Source organism: Ipomoea triloba, chromosome 4 (genome assembly GCF_003576645.1).
Source record: "Ipomoea triloba cultivar NCNSP0323 chromosome 4, ASM357664v1".
In the NCBI taxonomy this organism is placed as follows: Eukaryota; Viridiplantae; Streptophyta; class Magnoliopsida; order Solanales; family Convolvulaceae; genus Ipomoea; species Ipomoea triloba.
In genome coordinates, this window is record NC_044919.1 from 12945990 (window position 1) to 12961729 (window position 15740).

General features: G+C 30.7%; 1 protein-coding gene across 1 annotated transcript in view; it reads left to right on the forward strand.

The window, feature by feature from the left end:
• The first annotated feature begins 2093 nt into the window (after nucleotides 1-2093).
• The window catches only part of LOC116015826, a 27160-nt gene continuing 13513 nt past the window's right edge, over nucleotides 2094-15740 (forward strand). Inside the window, exons 1-6 of the mRNA XM_031255992.1 lie at nucleotides 2094-2201; nucleotides 3047-3228; nucleotides 3743-3950; nucleotides 4715-4800; nucleotides 4951-5048; nucleotides 5540-5761. Of these exons, the coding sequence (XP_031111852.1) occupies nucleotides 2094-2201; nucleotides 3047-3228; nucleotides 3743-3950; nucleotides 4715-4800; nucleotides 4951-5048; nucleotides 5540-5761 (904 nt within the window). The remainder of the gene's footprint in view (nucleotides 2202-3046; nucleotides 3229-3742; nucleotides 3951-4714; nucleotides 4801-4950; nucleotides 5049-5539; nucleotides 5762-15740) is intronic.

Sequence of the window (15740 nt, forward strand, 5' to 3'; positions counted from 1 at the left end):
ATATATATATATATATATATATATATATATATATATATATATATATATATATATATATATAATAAAAAATTAACAGGACCAACTAGGCTGAGTTAACTCGGCTAACTCTGTTGAATAGACCGAGTTAACTTGGCCGAGTTAGGCGTTAGGCAGCCGCCTAGGCCGATATTTGCAACAGTGCTAATAAGTGACGTTGCCATTTGATAGTAAATATACTCCAGTACCGGTCAGATATACTCCAGAACCAATCGGAGACCGTGTGGTCGAGAGGTCGGCGGGTCGGCCCAATCGGTACGAGGTCGGACGTCACGGACCGAACAGTACCCTTGATCGGCCGGCAACGTGGCATGCCAAAGGCCGCCACATGCTCCCACCCGCTTGGGCACGGGATGAGGCGGGCGCATGCGCGCCACGTTCCCGTTATGCAGGAGGCCCGGCGGTCATGCCTTTTCCCTCTTATAAATACCGCATTTATGAAGAGAGAGAGGATCTTTTGGCTAATTCTTGATTAAGACTTGAAGTAAGCTCGGATAGTAGGAAGGCCCACTGCCGACTAGCCGAGCCCTTCGAGCTCTTCTTCGCTTTGTAAACCGGGTTCGGATCGTTTGAGGCAATAATAGATCGTATTTCCCGTTTGGCTTCGTATCCGTATTTTGCTATATCACCATTAATTCAATAACTCTTATCTTTGATGAGGCGATGCTCTTAATGCATGTGCTTTCGTACCGTTCCACATATTCTCTGATCTTAACTATTGTTTGACTACTTTAATGTATTAGATGCACTGGTTCGAATCTAGTATCTCATCCAATTATCTCGTCAATTGTATTAAAATAACTAAATTTTTAATTAAATCAAATGAGAATTGAGAAAGTGTTGAAACCCTAAAAGTACCCTTATTGTCCACCCACATTGGATGTATTGTAGTAATAATAAGACCAAAATTTATTGTCGTGCACTAAAATAAAATAAATAAATAATTCAAGAAAAAATTTCAAAATATTACTGTAGCGGGCGACCACCACAAAGAAAATGAATTTCTCGTTTCAATTAAATTGATGAATTCTTTGTATTTGATTGCAGTTTCATTCTCCCAAAATAGACCTAAAATAAAAGTTCAAAATCTTCAACAATAACTAAATAATTAAAACATCCAGAATGGAGGTCAACTGTATATTAATTCATGTGTTCTCAAATCACTAAAAATGATTATTAAATTCAAATACACAAAATTGCGCATGCCCCCCAGCCCCCACACAACTATATATGTTTATTATTGTTTTGTTAATTGAAATTCATTACTTTAAATAACTATTTATTAAAAATAGTATTTATCAATACTCACGTAGTTGTGATAGTTGTGAAGTAATTACATTTATTTTTAAAAGTATTCACTACTCCTTCCGTTTCATTTTTATGTGTCTAGTTCGACGACTAACGAATCAGACTTGATAGATGTAATTTAAGTTTATTATTAATGTACAAAATTTATATATTTAAAAATTACATTTAAAGTACTATTAAACACAAAAAATAAATAAATTAAAAAAATTAAAAAATACAAAAAAAAAAATAAGCAAAAAAGAATGAGTTGATTTGAGTAATGAATCGTAAACATGAAAGTGAAAATGCAATAGAGGCCGGGAGTATACAACTTTTATTTTTCATATTTCGCTTTTGAGTCAATATCTTGACTTAATCGATACTTGCCCGCATCAGTTGGTCACAATGGTAAAGTTTGGAAAGGAATTTAAAATATTGTAAATTTATTTTGATCATCAACCGTCCAATTTATGGTATTTGCATTTAATGTGTTACCAAAGTTCGTAGTTAACGATGTAAAGGAGATTTTGAGCATCCTTAATTTTGACCTTTACTAGTGAATTCATTGTTTTTGAATCATTCGTTTAAACTTTTTTTTCTTTATAATCTATTGGATTATGGCAATCGAATGATTTATGGTGTAATTATGTCAACAAATTAAATATAAAATGTTTCATCAGTTTCATTGTCCAGTTATAGATTGGTTTATGAAAAGGTTGTCGGAGAAGAAACTCCACCGTGTTTGACATTCTTCCAATCTTGATAAAAAAATGTCAGGTTTTTCTCCCGTTTCTGCTCCTTTGTCCTTTAAACATTCAAATCTCCAGAACTTTCTTTCCTCAGTAACACCAACTGTTTCTTTACAAGCTCCCAAACAGGTGATTCTTTAACTCTTACGTGTGTGTATACATATAAGAGGATTGAGGATTGATTTTAAACCAAATACTAAGAGCAATGAACTTATTCACTAAATTATTAGAACATCGAAAGATTTATGCATTTCTACTACTATAAATATAAATTAATTCTCAATTTATCTTTTGGTTGTACTCTCGCGTTCTCCTCTCTTTATTTTGTTTTCAATTCTTTGTCGTCCTCTATTTGAATGGCTCTGTTGTATGACTTCAGGGGCTTCTAGGCTCTGAGACTTACTTCTTAATAAAGTTTTCATTTCGCAGGAAAAAAATTTCTTAATTTTACATATTGTTTAGGATATTTTTTTTTAATGAAACCTCTAAATTACCAATAAAAAGTATGTTACTTTAATTTTTTATGATACAAAACTTCTAGATCTGTGAATTAAAGTATTGATAGAGTTGAATATAGATGATCATAATTGTTTGGCCCTTGAATAACATTTTTTCCTTTATTTTATATATCCCAAATAAATTTTGTAACATGTTTGTTTAATCCATTAATTAAAAACTTAATTAAATGCAATTGACATCCTTAAAAATGTGTTTGAAAGATTTCAAATTTGATTTAAAAAACAAATCCACAAAAAAAATGTTGCCATTTTTGTCAAGAAATTTTTTTAGCAAATATTTTATTGCTGGAAACGCCTAGGAGCAGAAAAACCCCGAAGATCATACAAAAGAGTGAGACGTATAGTATCTGGCACCAAATCAAAAGAAAGAATTTTATTATCAAGAATCTAGTTTAAAAGAATGAAAATTTTATTGTTGTTCCTTTTATCAATGATTCCAATGCCCTATGATAATAGAAAGATGGAGACACAATTGAGTATTTTACTCTTGGAGATTTGTGGGATTGCTTTGAGGAATGGAGTGTATATGGCGTTGGCATTCCTGTTATTCTAAATAGTGGTGTAAGTGTTACACAATACTATGTGCCATTCTTATCTGCAATACAAATCTACACCAACAAACTACAACAAACTTCTCGGTAAGATTATTTGTTTAATTCTTACTTAATCTTTGAATTCCAAAGCATGTCAAGTTAATGTTAACATTGCTTAATATATTTAATTAATTGAACAAAAATTAGTTTGAAATATTTCTTCAATTTTTAAAATTACACGTTGAAGAGATTTGCACATGCTAGATAGGTGATATAAGATGCATTCTTAATTTGGATATTATGGAAATATTACAAACTCAAAGTCTTTTTCATTCACATTTCGGTTGTACCTCGATGCAATCAGATACATTCTTAATTTGGACACTATGAAAAATTTACAAACTCAAAGTCTTTTTCATTGACATTTTGGTTGTACCCCGATGCAAGATGCATTAGTGTTGATCGACGCCTTAAAAGTTTACACATATATAAAATTCATCCAAATTGTGATATACTTTGTCAAACAATTTGACAGCAAGCTAGCTAGTAATGTTTATTGTTGTTGGAAAGTGAATGTATATATTAATATTGTCACACCCCTTATGTTTTAATTTCCTAGAAACCAAAAAGAGAATGAAGATGTTGCCAGTACTGAGGGGAAGAAAAAAGATGAGTCCTTAAGTAAGGAGAGGGATGGCATTTCCATAGAGAGAAACAAGGATTGTTGTGATGATAAGCCTTCTTCAGAGGCAGAACAACATGGACATCTCTACTTTCAGTTTTGTGATACAGTCTCTCCATATTGGAGAATTCCATTCATAGAAAAGGTATTAAAGGTTATGGTGATGAAAATATATAATAGTTACATGTTTGATAACACACCTTATCAAAAATCTTTTTGTTGTCTCTATATCATATAAGTCTTTTGGTAGGACTTTTTAGGTTGAAGATAAAGTTAGCATTATGATTTCGTAGAGCCTAAAATTTCGAATTCTGGTATTTTTAAATTGATTTTAGTTATTTCAAACTGATATATGAGACCTATGCTACCTTGTAAAGAATTATGAGTGCTTCAAAAAAAAAAATTTACATGTTTGATGACACCGTATCAACTTTTTATTATTACTTTTTTTAAATTTTCTCTATATCATGTAAGTCTTTTGATAGGACTTTTTAGGTTGACGATGAAGTTAGGATTATGATTTTGTAGAGCCTAATATTTGAAATTCTTGTAAATTAAATTTAATGGGAGAATATGTTGCTCAATAGAAAGAATTATTAGTGGCAATCACTACTTGTCTCACATTTGTTAGAGATATGAGTTGCTATTGTGTTTTTTTATTGTCATTCTCTACATTTAACTTGTGTTACACTTGTAGGTGCATTAAGGTACGTTGTATGATGAAAATCGATAATTCCATGTGCAAAGCATAATAGTTTGGTTGATCTCAAAAACTAGTTTGATTATTAAGAGTTCAAATTTTAAATCTTAAATGAGTTCTAATTTTCATTTATATTATTTTATTTATTTGAATATATCTAATAGTGAAACCAATAAATATACTAAAAATTCTTATTGTGTTGGCTTTAGATTGCTGAATTTGCAGAAGTGCATCCTGGGCTCATGACATTCAAAACTACTGACTTGTCCCCTGCAAGTTGGATTTCAGTTGCTTGGTATGTATATACAATTGTATTGTTAAATTCATTAAAATCAATATATAAATATATAATAGAATTGCATCATTATATTGATTTGACATATTATTGTGTAGTAATATGTTATCATTGGCTAATTTGTATATACTATATATTCTATTTAATTAGGTACCCTATTTATCAAATTCCAACAAAGGGAAATCACAAGGATCGTCTGTCAACTTGCTTCCTTACCTATCATGCTCTCTCATCATCATCTATTCGAGGTACGAAATATTGTGAAAATTCAATTAGGCATATGTTAGGATCAAGCGCTTACAACTGATCCAATATTTTTGAGATGTTGGGTGCTGGACTTGGCTTTTACTGGTCTCCGCCTAACAATTCTTCTCACCTAGGCTCCCAGCACCAACCAGTGACCTGGCTCTAATACCGATCAAACGCTTACCACTTATGCCAAAAGCTATAGTTAGTAGAGAAGACACAACTTTATTTTCTTATAATGTTGCACATTTTTGAGACACTTGATGCTGGACTTGGCCTTTACCGACCTCCGGCCAACAATCTCCCAACCATCGGGTGCTAGGCTTGGCTTTTAGTCACTTCCGCCCAACAGCATATATGAATATTGGCAAACTAAATAAGAATTATCTATCCTTTACAATTTAATTTCATTGAAAATTTGAATAGTTTCCTTTAAATATATTTAAGGTGATTAATTAAAGTGCTTAGTTATTATTTTGTGATACAAATATAGGTGGAGTGAATCCGGACAAGGATGAGAATAAGAAAGGGAAGAAAGTTTTGGAAATGGTGAAAGGAGAAGAAGGAAACAACAATATTAAAAAGAGTACTGGGGATGTTCTTTATCCATATCCATTTGGGATGGCTACATATAGATTGGATGATGAGATTTGGATAAATGCAAATACATTTGATGACTATGAGAGAATCATTGACCTCTACAATGCCGCAGAGAGTTGGTTGAAGCTACTCAACTTTTGGCATCATGACTTTAACTTCTTTGCTTCAAAATTAAGCCTCCAAGGACTCTCCATATAATTTCCCATCATGCTTATTATCTTTGAATTGGTTTGAAGCCATATATGTTAGTTGAAGCGACTCATCAAGAAATGTTGTAAGCTATGTGTTATGATGCTTTTAAAAATCTTATTGACTATATATCTTGGTAAATGTATGCTTGTTTTAGGATTGTTGCAATGAATTCCTTTGTTACCTCAAGCAGTACTTGTTCCTTGTGTTAATTTGTGAGTATGTTTTATATCCCATCAAATGGCAGTGTATGTGTTTATAAATTATTGAGTCTGTATTTTTTTCATTTTTTTTCTTTATAGGCCTCCCTAAGCCGAGGCGAATTGCTCCCTAGGCGGCCGTCAAGTACCTAACTTGGCCGAGTTGGGAGTTGGCAACTTGGCCGAGTTGGGAGTTGGCAAGCGATTCGCTCGCCCAACTCGATAGAGTTAGTCAAGTTAAATTGGGTGAGTCGGCCTTTTAAATTTATTTATTTATATGAATAAGAGAATATTTTGAAAAATGAAAAAATACAGACGTGCAATTTTTCTAATGTTTTGGTACTTTAATGTTTTATAATGGTTTTATTTATGAATCCTGAATTGTTTCCAATTATGTTTGTGGCAATGCTTAAGATATGAATTTTTTTTAGGCAACTGACTATTGCCATTGTTGTACATTTATTCCATAATTCATTTAGTCTTTGAATTATGATTAATGTTATTGCCCATATTTGATTATGTATGATTCATACTCTTCGGATTGTTTCATGCATTTGATCACATTAAATGCATAATATTAGGTTTAATTATGCAGTTAGGGTTTGTGAGATTTTGATTTACAAATTACAACATATTCCTTTGGTTTGATATTGTTAAAATTTGTAAATTAAGTCTATTTCTCATCAATTTGATCTTTATGCATTAAAACTTTTTTCCATGGGCTTAAAGTTTGAAATTTCAAAGTATATATCCATTTTGTCATTATTAAAAATTGTTGGGTCTCTTTGGTTTGGACTCATATTAGTGTTTGGATATTAATTCTATATATACTTTGAAATCTCATATTAAAAAATTGTTTTAAATTATGCAATATTTTTTTATTATGCCTTTAGCACTGCATAAATTTAGGATGGAATTATATTATTAGTTTCTAATTAAGTTGGACTTCTGCATAAACTTTAGTTACGGTAGTGTCTGAATTTAAGCACATTTGGTCCATTGATTTAGTTCATCCATATTTAAGCTTTAATCATAGGTGTACCATGCAGTTTTTTGGTGTATACCCTACAATTTTTGGTGTATACCCTACAATTTTAGGTTTATACACTCAAACAGTTATACATTGAGTGCATATGAATTGAGGAGGCATACTAGTTTTATCGCCATGACTTAAGAATTTCTTGTGCCACTAGTCCCCTTAAATATCATATATTTGAATTTTTCCATCACGACCTGGTATAATCTGTTTGTTACAATTTTAATTGTTCCTTGTCACTGTGATTTGATTTCAGTTCATTAAAGAATAGACATAGCATCTTTAATTTACTGATCTCTCTTAAGCTTCAATCACATAAAGGTTAGGCAATGAATTGATAATTGTCTAGTGATCTTATAATTTTAATTTGGTTGGGGAGTAGCCACAGCATCCTTTAATCAGTAAAAATTATATATTGAGCGGTTTATATTGATCACATAAAGTTTTAGACATATTATTTGTGATTAATTGTATTTAATATGATGGAGTTTAGCCCACTGGAAATTTCGTTATATTTGTATAATTAATTAGGATGAAATACTGGACTACGGTCATAATTTAGCCCACAAGCAATTATGTATCGGAATGTAGTTTAGTAGTTTTATTAGTAATGATAGAAATAAATAAATTAATTAATTAATTTTATGGTTATTTGTAAATAATTTCCATCTCTATCATAAAGTTTAATTTTATGATGCAAACTTTAGATCATATTTCTTAATTTACCCACAGGGATTAAGAAAAGGAACATGATTTCTTAAGTTTTATCATAATAGTTCTAATGAATCTCATTGATTAAAACTTTCGCCTACAGGCAAGTCTTATATCACTTGATTCTTCAACTCATTTCATAATTGTTTCATCATTTTCAGTCGGATCTAATTGAGTAAAACTTTAGTCCACAGGCAAGTTTTATGTCTCTAGATTCTTCTGTTTATTTAATAATTGAGATGAAATATTATCATAAGGGTTTTAATTGAATTTAATAGAATTAAAACTTTAGCCTACAGTCAAGTTTTATGTCAATAAATTCCTCACCCATTAGATAATAATTTCATCACAATATCTTAGAATTTATAAATTTAGTTCAATTATGATTCTAAGTTTTCATGGTTTGCATTGGCAAAACATGTATTTAGTTACTTCCCAAAAAAAAATAAATAAATAAATAAAATAAAAAAATTTAGCCACTTTTATTAATTGTTTCACGAATCTTACTCGGTTATTTGGACTAACTGTAATAAGCTACGCTACGTGATATATATGATATATCTCTTTTGGATTCCAAGAATAAAATGTATATTTTCGAGTCAAATTCCCACTTGGTTTTGGAAAGTGTATTTTATTATTTTAGTATGTCCAACTATGGTGGGAGTTATGTCCTCATTAGTTATTATTTTAATTGGATTGGAACCAAATATTGATTATTTAGTATGCCCAACTAATGGTGGGGAATTATATCTTTATTATTTAGTTGGTCAAATCAATTGTGAGTACGTATATCATTAATTCTGCTGAAGGATATTTTAATCAGTGGGAGTGGTCATTTAGAAAAAGATCATTAAGATGTTCCATTAAGAGATTTCACAAGTATTAATCTTGTATTTGTTCATATAAATTCATAGGTTCAAATTATTGAACATTTAGTTGTGCAACGTAACATATTTATGAAAATGTTGTAATAATATTAATGAGTTTATTACAACAAAACATTTAACTTGTGATACACTGTTATTTAAATAAATTCTTTAGCATTTAATAGTGTTTTTTGTTTCTTCAAAATTGATCCTGGGCCATTATGTTTTGTAATGCTCAACAAAATTTTGCAAGACATAAAAGTAAGACTCATAATGTTCAGTTCATTATAAAGTGGACCTTAAAGTTATTTGGGAAGTTATGGTGTATATTTAAATTCAAAATTTATGGACATAGAATTTTGGTTTATTGTCTAAGTTGTTGGATTGCTTCTATGACTAAACTGTCTTTTGGCTATTTTGATGAGTGGGAGTGACAGACGTGTCAACTCCAAGCTCTTGGCCGTTAGAGGTAGTGTTTAAGTTGAGCTATAAACTAGTCATGGAATATAGTTAGCAATTATGCTAACATCGAGAGATCTCTACTTAAGGCATGCCTTTAAGGATCTTAGAGATCATGAAGTGTACTCTTTTGTACAATTTGGATGGTTTTCTCTCTTAAGTTGTGCATATTTTATTTTGAGAAACATCTCTTAAGGTACCAAGAATAAACGTTGGGTTTGTTCACAAAGGACTTAAGTTGGGGAATAAAAATGCATGTGATACATAGAAGATATTACTCTGTCGAGTAGAGGACATATCACTATGATTCGTGTGTTTTGTTCTTTGATGAGAGTTGTGCTAGTACTTGCACCAAGTGGGAGATTGTAAGACTTTTCCCTAATACAATATATAATATATTGTGGGCCTTAATAATGTGGTGCAAGTGTACTATGTCCATTAAGTTATAGGTTGGATTGAACATCTATAGGTTTAGTCCAATCCACCATTATGCCTATATAAAGCCTGCATTGATGGGATGATGATAGATAATTATATAGCACCTAAAGTTATGGTACTCATACTGCTCAGAAAATACCAGGTTCTGAGTTAAGTGTAAGACAAAACGACTAACACCCTGCAGATCTACAATTCAAGAGGCAACACAACAAGGCATCAACTATGGCTGGAGATCAACACGACTTATGCTTCCGCTACTACGAGGTTAGGTTACTCGTAGATTCATTCTGTATGTTTTACTCCTTTCAGATATATGTGTTATTTTTTCACTATGTTTCAGACCTATAAAATGATAGTATAGAATCTAACACACAAATTATAAGTTTATTTTAGATCATGCAAACAAAAATGTTTTTTCTTTGACACAAGAAAAACTGGTATTGTATATTGATACTTAAATGCAATAATTTGAGATAGATGTTAATAACTTAAAAAATTATTGATGTCTATCTTTAATCAATTACTATGATGCCAAAAATGTTAAAGAAATGCTTAATTCAATCTTTATTAACTAACCATTTTTGATTGGAGCGTTCAATGAATTGAATCAAAGTACAGTTGCAGAATTGACCCAAGCACATTATATTTTTGTTTACTCATTTTTTTTAAGAATTTGAAATTCCAATATTTCTCATGTATGCATTTAATATTGTATACAGAAATATCTCATACTCTTAAATTTGCAATACATTTATTATGTAAGGGAAAAAAAGAAAAAAAAATCATAATCAATGTATTTATAAATATATACTATATATGATAAATCTTTGTATTTGGTCAAAATTGAAAAATAATTTTGGAATTTCAATAAATGTATGTCATTGTACTAAATATTCTTTCAATGTTTATAAATGTATGTTGTGCATTTACATCGTATTTAAAGTTTTTCATTTTTTTAATATTTTATAAAAAGAAAATTGATTTTCACGAGTTAGTTTGAACATTCAGACAAGATATGTAGAGAATATATTATGTAGGAGGGTCAAAAATTATTTCTTCTAACTTGCTTCACGGTGGGATGATTTACGACCAGCCCACAGGATTTAACCTACTTTAACATCCCTAGTTTTACTCCTTCCACCTCCGCTCTTCTCTCCCCTCTATAAGAGTTTCCTTCCACCTCCGCTCCTCTATCCCGTCTATAAGAGTTTCAGCCCCTCTGTTGTACTGCTTATGCTCTTGTCCTGGTCTTTTCTTCACCTTCTCCTCCCAATTTTAATCACTCAAGGTAAATTACTATGTTAGTCTCTAATTCTTATTTGTTTCATTTTCTTGAATTTTGAGTTCAAGTTACAAAATAATAATAATAATAATATTAAGCAAGAATATGGCTTTCAAATTGGATTCATTTTTAGGGTTGTGTACTTTATGTGATAGCTACTTTAAAAAGATCTTTTGTTTTTTTGCTAATGAGTAGAGTGTGATTTTCTTATTCGATTTTGACAATAAACTGACGTAGTCATGCTGGATGGACCTTTGGTGAATGTTGAGACCAATTGGATCGCGAATTGTTTTATACAGAAAAGGCAATGTATTTTTAATTCGTTCCTTGTTTAAAATTGATTAAATTTTATTTGTATGATAAGTTGATTGTGTTTCGAATTGTTTTATATTTATATGAAGTTAGATATGTGTTTGATGGAACATCAAAATTAAATATTTTACACTTATAACACTTATACTTACACTTGTAAATTTTGGTCAGATGGGCAGATTCATTTGTTTTTCAAAAACAATATAGATTGATATGATGTTGAAAAGTACAGATTTGAGATAGATTTCAATAATTTTAAAAAGTATCGATATCTTTAATCAATATGTTCAATCAATTACTTAGTTATTCAAATGTCAATAATGTCATAAATTTACTCCTTTCGATCTTTATTAGTTCATATTCACTGTTGCATTTTTATTTTTATTTTTTTGTAAAAAAATAATTTGAAACTTTTCCCATTCAAATTTTACACTTCGTTTCATTCTTAAATTTGAATAATTTAAAATTATACATAAATTTATCATCAAACAACCCATGGATAGAAGACAAACCAAAAAGATTCATTTGGCGTATTCTGAAGACTCCAAGGATAAAGCCTTTCACCATAAGGTATGCATTATGAAATACACACACATATATATGTTTATATTAAAATTTTTAAATGTCTCAACTTATATACAACAATTAGTACTGTTTATATATAATTTCTTATATAATCCATACATGATTTTTGTTTCAATAATTGAATCCATAGTAGTGAATCTTAAATTGTATGTAGTTCAATTCAAATCAATTTCCATGATCTGCTAATTAAAATGAGAAAAAATATATATATTGTTGTTATGTTGTTATGAATAAGTGTAATAGTAGATTTTGATTTGCAATGTTAAAATAACATAGAAATTAAGATCTCTAAACTTTTAATACAAGTCATCATATTGAACACTATAGAGTAAAAAAAAAAATCTCTCTCAAAAGGAAATCTCCAGACCAGTTGTCCCACTTAAAGAGGTGTCTACAATTTAGCGACGGGATTAGTCACTGTGTTCGACGGTGAAAATCCTGGGTATGTAAAATAAAAATCAATAACCAAGACTTAATTAGGAGCAAAGGACCTAATAAGCAATTAGAAGATTCTTCAAGTATATATAAACATTATACCCTATTCTAAGAAGATACTAGGAGTTCCTTTCAAAAAAAAAATGAAGATACTAAGAGTCCTTTACTGCTAAAAGTATATGTTTCCTCAACTATGAAGGATGGTACTTACCTAACAAGTAATCTATTGTGGAAAGTGTAATAAAGGCTAGATTTTAAGGATAAAAGTAGTGACAGGGTAATTGGGTACCCGACCCGGAACCGTTGACCAAGACAGTTGCCGTTCAAACTACCCAAGACACCTCACTCCTCAGCATCAATGCGCAACGGTCCAACTCCTCAGCATTGATGGCCAACGTTCAGCTCCTCAGCATTGATGACCGACGTTCAGCTCCTCAGCATTCAACACCTCAGGTACTGATGTCCAACGTTCAACTCCTCATCAATGCTCCGTTACTGAGCTGAAGGGAATAAAAAGACTCACAACCACATAGTGAAGAGGGGACACTTCTTACGACACTTGAACTTAGACAATACATACTGAACTCACTTGTACACTGAGCACTGCACTCAAACACTGTACTCAACATTGTATTCAGATACTCAATAATACTCAAATTACATACCCGGTAACACATTATTACCGCCAAGTAGTAAACAACAATTGAACAAAATTTTACACTTATGAAATCCTTTCTTGCATTATTTAAGGTTATTTCTGTGTGTGATTAATAATTTTTGGAAAAATATTTTATTTCGAGTACTAAATTTTGACCGAGGTCATATTTGGGCTATTTAGTTAATATTACAACATAAGCATTTGGTAGTCATAAACTTATTATTCACTGCGACTCTAAACTTTTCTTTCTTATGCCATTGGGACCATCACATGTTAGTCATAAAATGTTATGAGTTGTTGAAGTTTGTATATCTTAATTTTTATTTTTAAAAAATGATATATCGTTTTAGCGGTTAGTCCAAGACTTTCCTAACAAAGTGGTCCCCGATGGGTAATGAAATATGTAGATGATGATTATTAATGTATTTCTTAATGATAATGATGATGATTATTATTATTATTATTTTAATGTAATTGTTACGCAAGCAGGGGGTACGTTGCTGAAATGAAGAAAAAGAACCCAGAATTGTGTTCACCATTTGCGAAAAATCCAGTTGATGAGAAACAACCTACTCCAACAGACAAACCAGCAACCAGCGGAAATGAAATAGCATGAGTGTTAGATTGATTCGATAAATCCCCTAAATTTCTATATTTTTATTTTTCTCTATTAGACACTTCAATTGCTATCTTATTATTTGGATTAAGTTTCCTGCGATGTTTGGACATTTGAATTTTTAAATATGTATTGTTGACTTCTTGTTCGGACTTATTTTGGATTGAAAATTTTGAAATATGTATTTTTCACATGATTTTTAGATTTTAAAATTTAAATTATTCATTATGATAAATAATTAATTATGTGCGATAGAGAACTAAGAAATCTTTGTATCCGGTCAAAATTGAAAATTATTTGCGTGATTTCAATAAATGTTTGTTATTATACAAAATATTTTTCTCCATTTTGAAAATGTTGAAGGTATATTTATCTCATAGTTAGTTCCCATAATAATAATTACTATAGATAAAAATTAGGCAATGAAATTACTATAGTAATTATTATGGTAATTCCATGTCACCTCTTCTGTGTAATCATTATGTTAATTTTATGATAATATATATATATATATATATATATATATATATATATATATAGATTTTTATTCAAATGTGGCCGTGCTCTTAGGTGTGGCCGTGCGGTTTACACCACTCAATGTTAAGAAATGCACCACTCAATAACATTGAGTGGTGTATTTCATATTTAAGAAATACACCACTGAGTGGTGTATTCCGTAACATTGAGTGGTGCATTTCTTAACATTGAGTGGTGTAAACCGCACGGCCACACCTAAGAGCACGGCCACATTTGAATAAAAATCTATATATATATATATATATATATATATATATATATATATATTATCATAAAATTAACATAATGATTACACAGAAGAGGTGACATGGAATTACCATAATAATTACTATAGTAATTTCATTGCCTAATTTTTATCTATAGTAATTATTATTATGGGAACTAACTATGAGATAAATATACCTTCAACATTTTCAAAATGGAGAAAAATATTTTGTATAATAACAAACATTTATTGAAATCACGCAAATAATTTTCAATTTTGACCGGATACAAAGATTTCTTAGTTCTCTATCGCACATAATTAATTATTTATCATAATGAATAATTTAAATTTTAAAATCTAAAAATCATGTGAAAAATACATATTTCAAAATTTTCAATCCAAAATAAGTCCGAACAAGAAGTCAACAATACATATTTAAAAATTCAAATGTCCAAACATCGCAGGAAACTTAATCCAAATAATAAGATAGCAATTGAAGTGTCTAATAGAGAAAAATAAAAATATAGAAATTTAGGGGATTTATCGAATCAATCTAACACTCATGCTATTTCATTTCCGCTGGTTGCTGGTTTGTCTGTTGGAGTAGGTTGTTTCTCATCAACTGGATTTTTCGCAAATGGTGAACACAATTCTGGGTTCTTTTTCTTCATTTCAGCAACGTACCCCCTGCTTGCGTAACAATTACATTAAAATAATAATAATAATAATCATCATCATTATCATTAAGAAATACATTAATAATCATCATCTACATATTTCATTACCCATCGGGGACCACTTTGTTAGGAAAGTCTTGGACTAACCGCTAAAACGATATATCATTTTTTAAAAATAAAAATTAAGATATACAAACTTCAACAACTCATAACATTTTATGACTAACATGTGATGGTCCCAATGGCATAAGAAAGAAAAGTTTAGAGTCGCAGTGAATAATAAGTTTATGACTACCAAATGCTTATGTTGTAATATTAACTAAATAGCCCAAATATGACCTCGGTCAAAATTTAGTACTCGAAATAAAATATTTTTCCAAAAATTATTAATCACACACAGAAATAACCTTAAATAATGCAAGAAAGGATTTCATAAGTGTAAAATTTTGTTCAATTGTTGTTTACTACTTGGCGGTAATAATGTGTTACCGGGTATGTAATTTGAGTATTATTGAGTATCTGAATACAATGTTGAGTACAGTGTTTGAGTGCAGTGCTCAGTGTACAAGTGAGTTCAGTATGTATTGTCTAAGTTCAAGTGTCGTAAGAAGTGTCCCCTCTTCACTATGTGGTTGTGAGTCTTTTTATTCCCTTCAGCTCAGTAACGGAGCATTGATGAGGAGTTGAACGTTGGACATCAGTACCTGAGGTGTTGAATGCTGAGGAGCTGAACGTCGGTCATCAATGCTGAGGAGCTGAACGTTGGCCATCAATGCTGAGGAGTTGGACCGTTGCGCATTGATGCTGAGGAGTGAGGTGTCTTGGGTAGTTTGAACGGCAACTGTCTTGGTCAACGGTTCCGGGTCGGGTACCCAATTACCCTGTCAC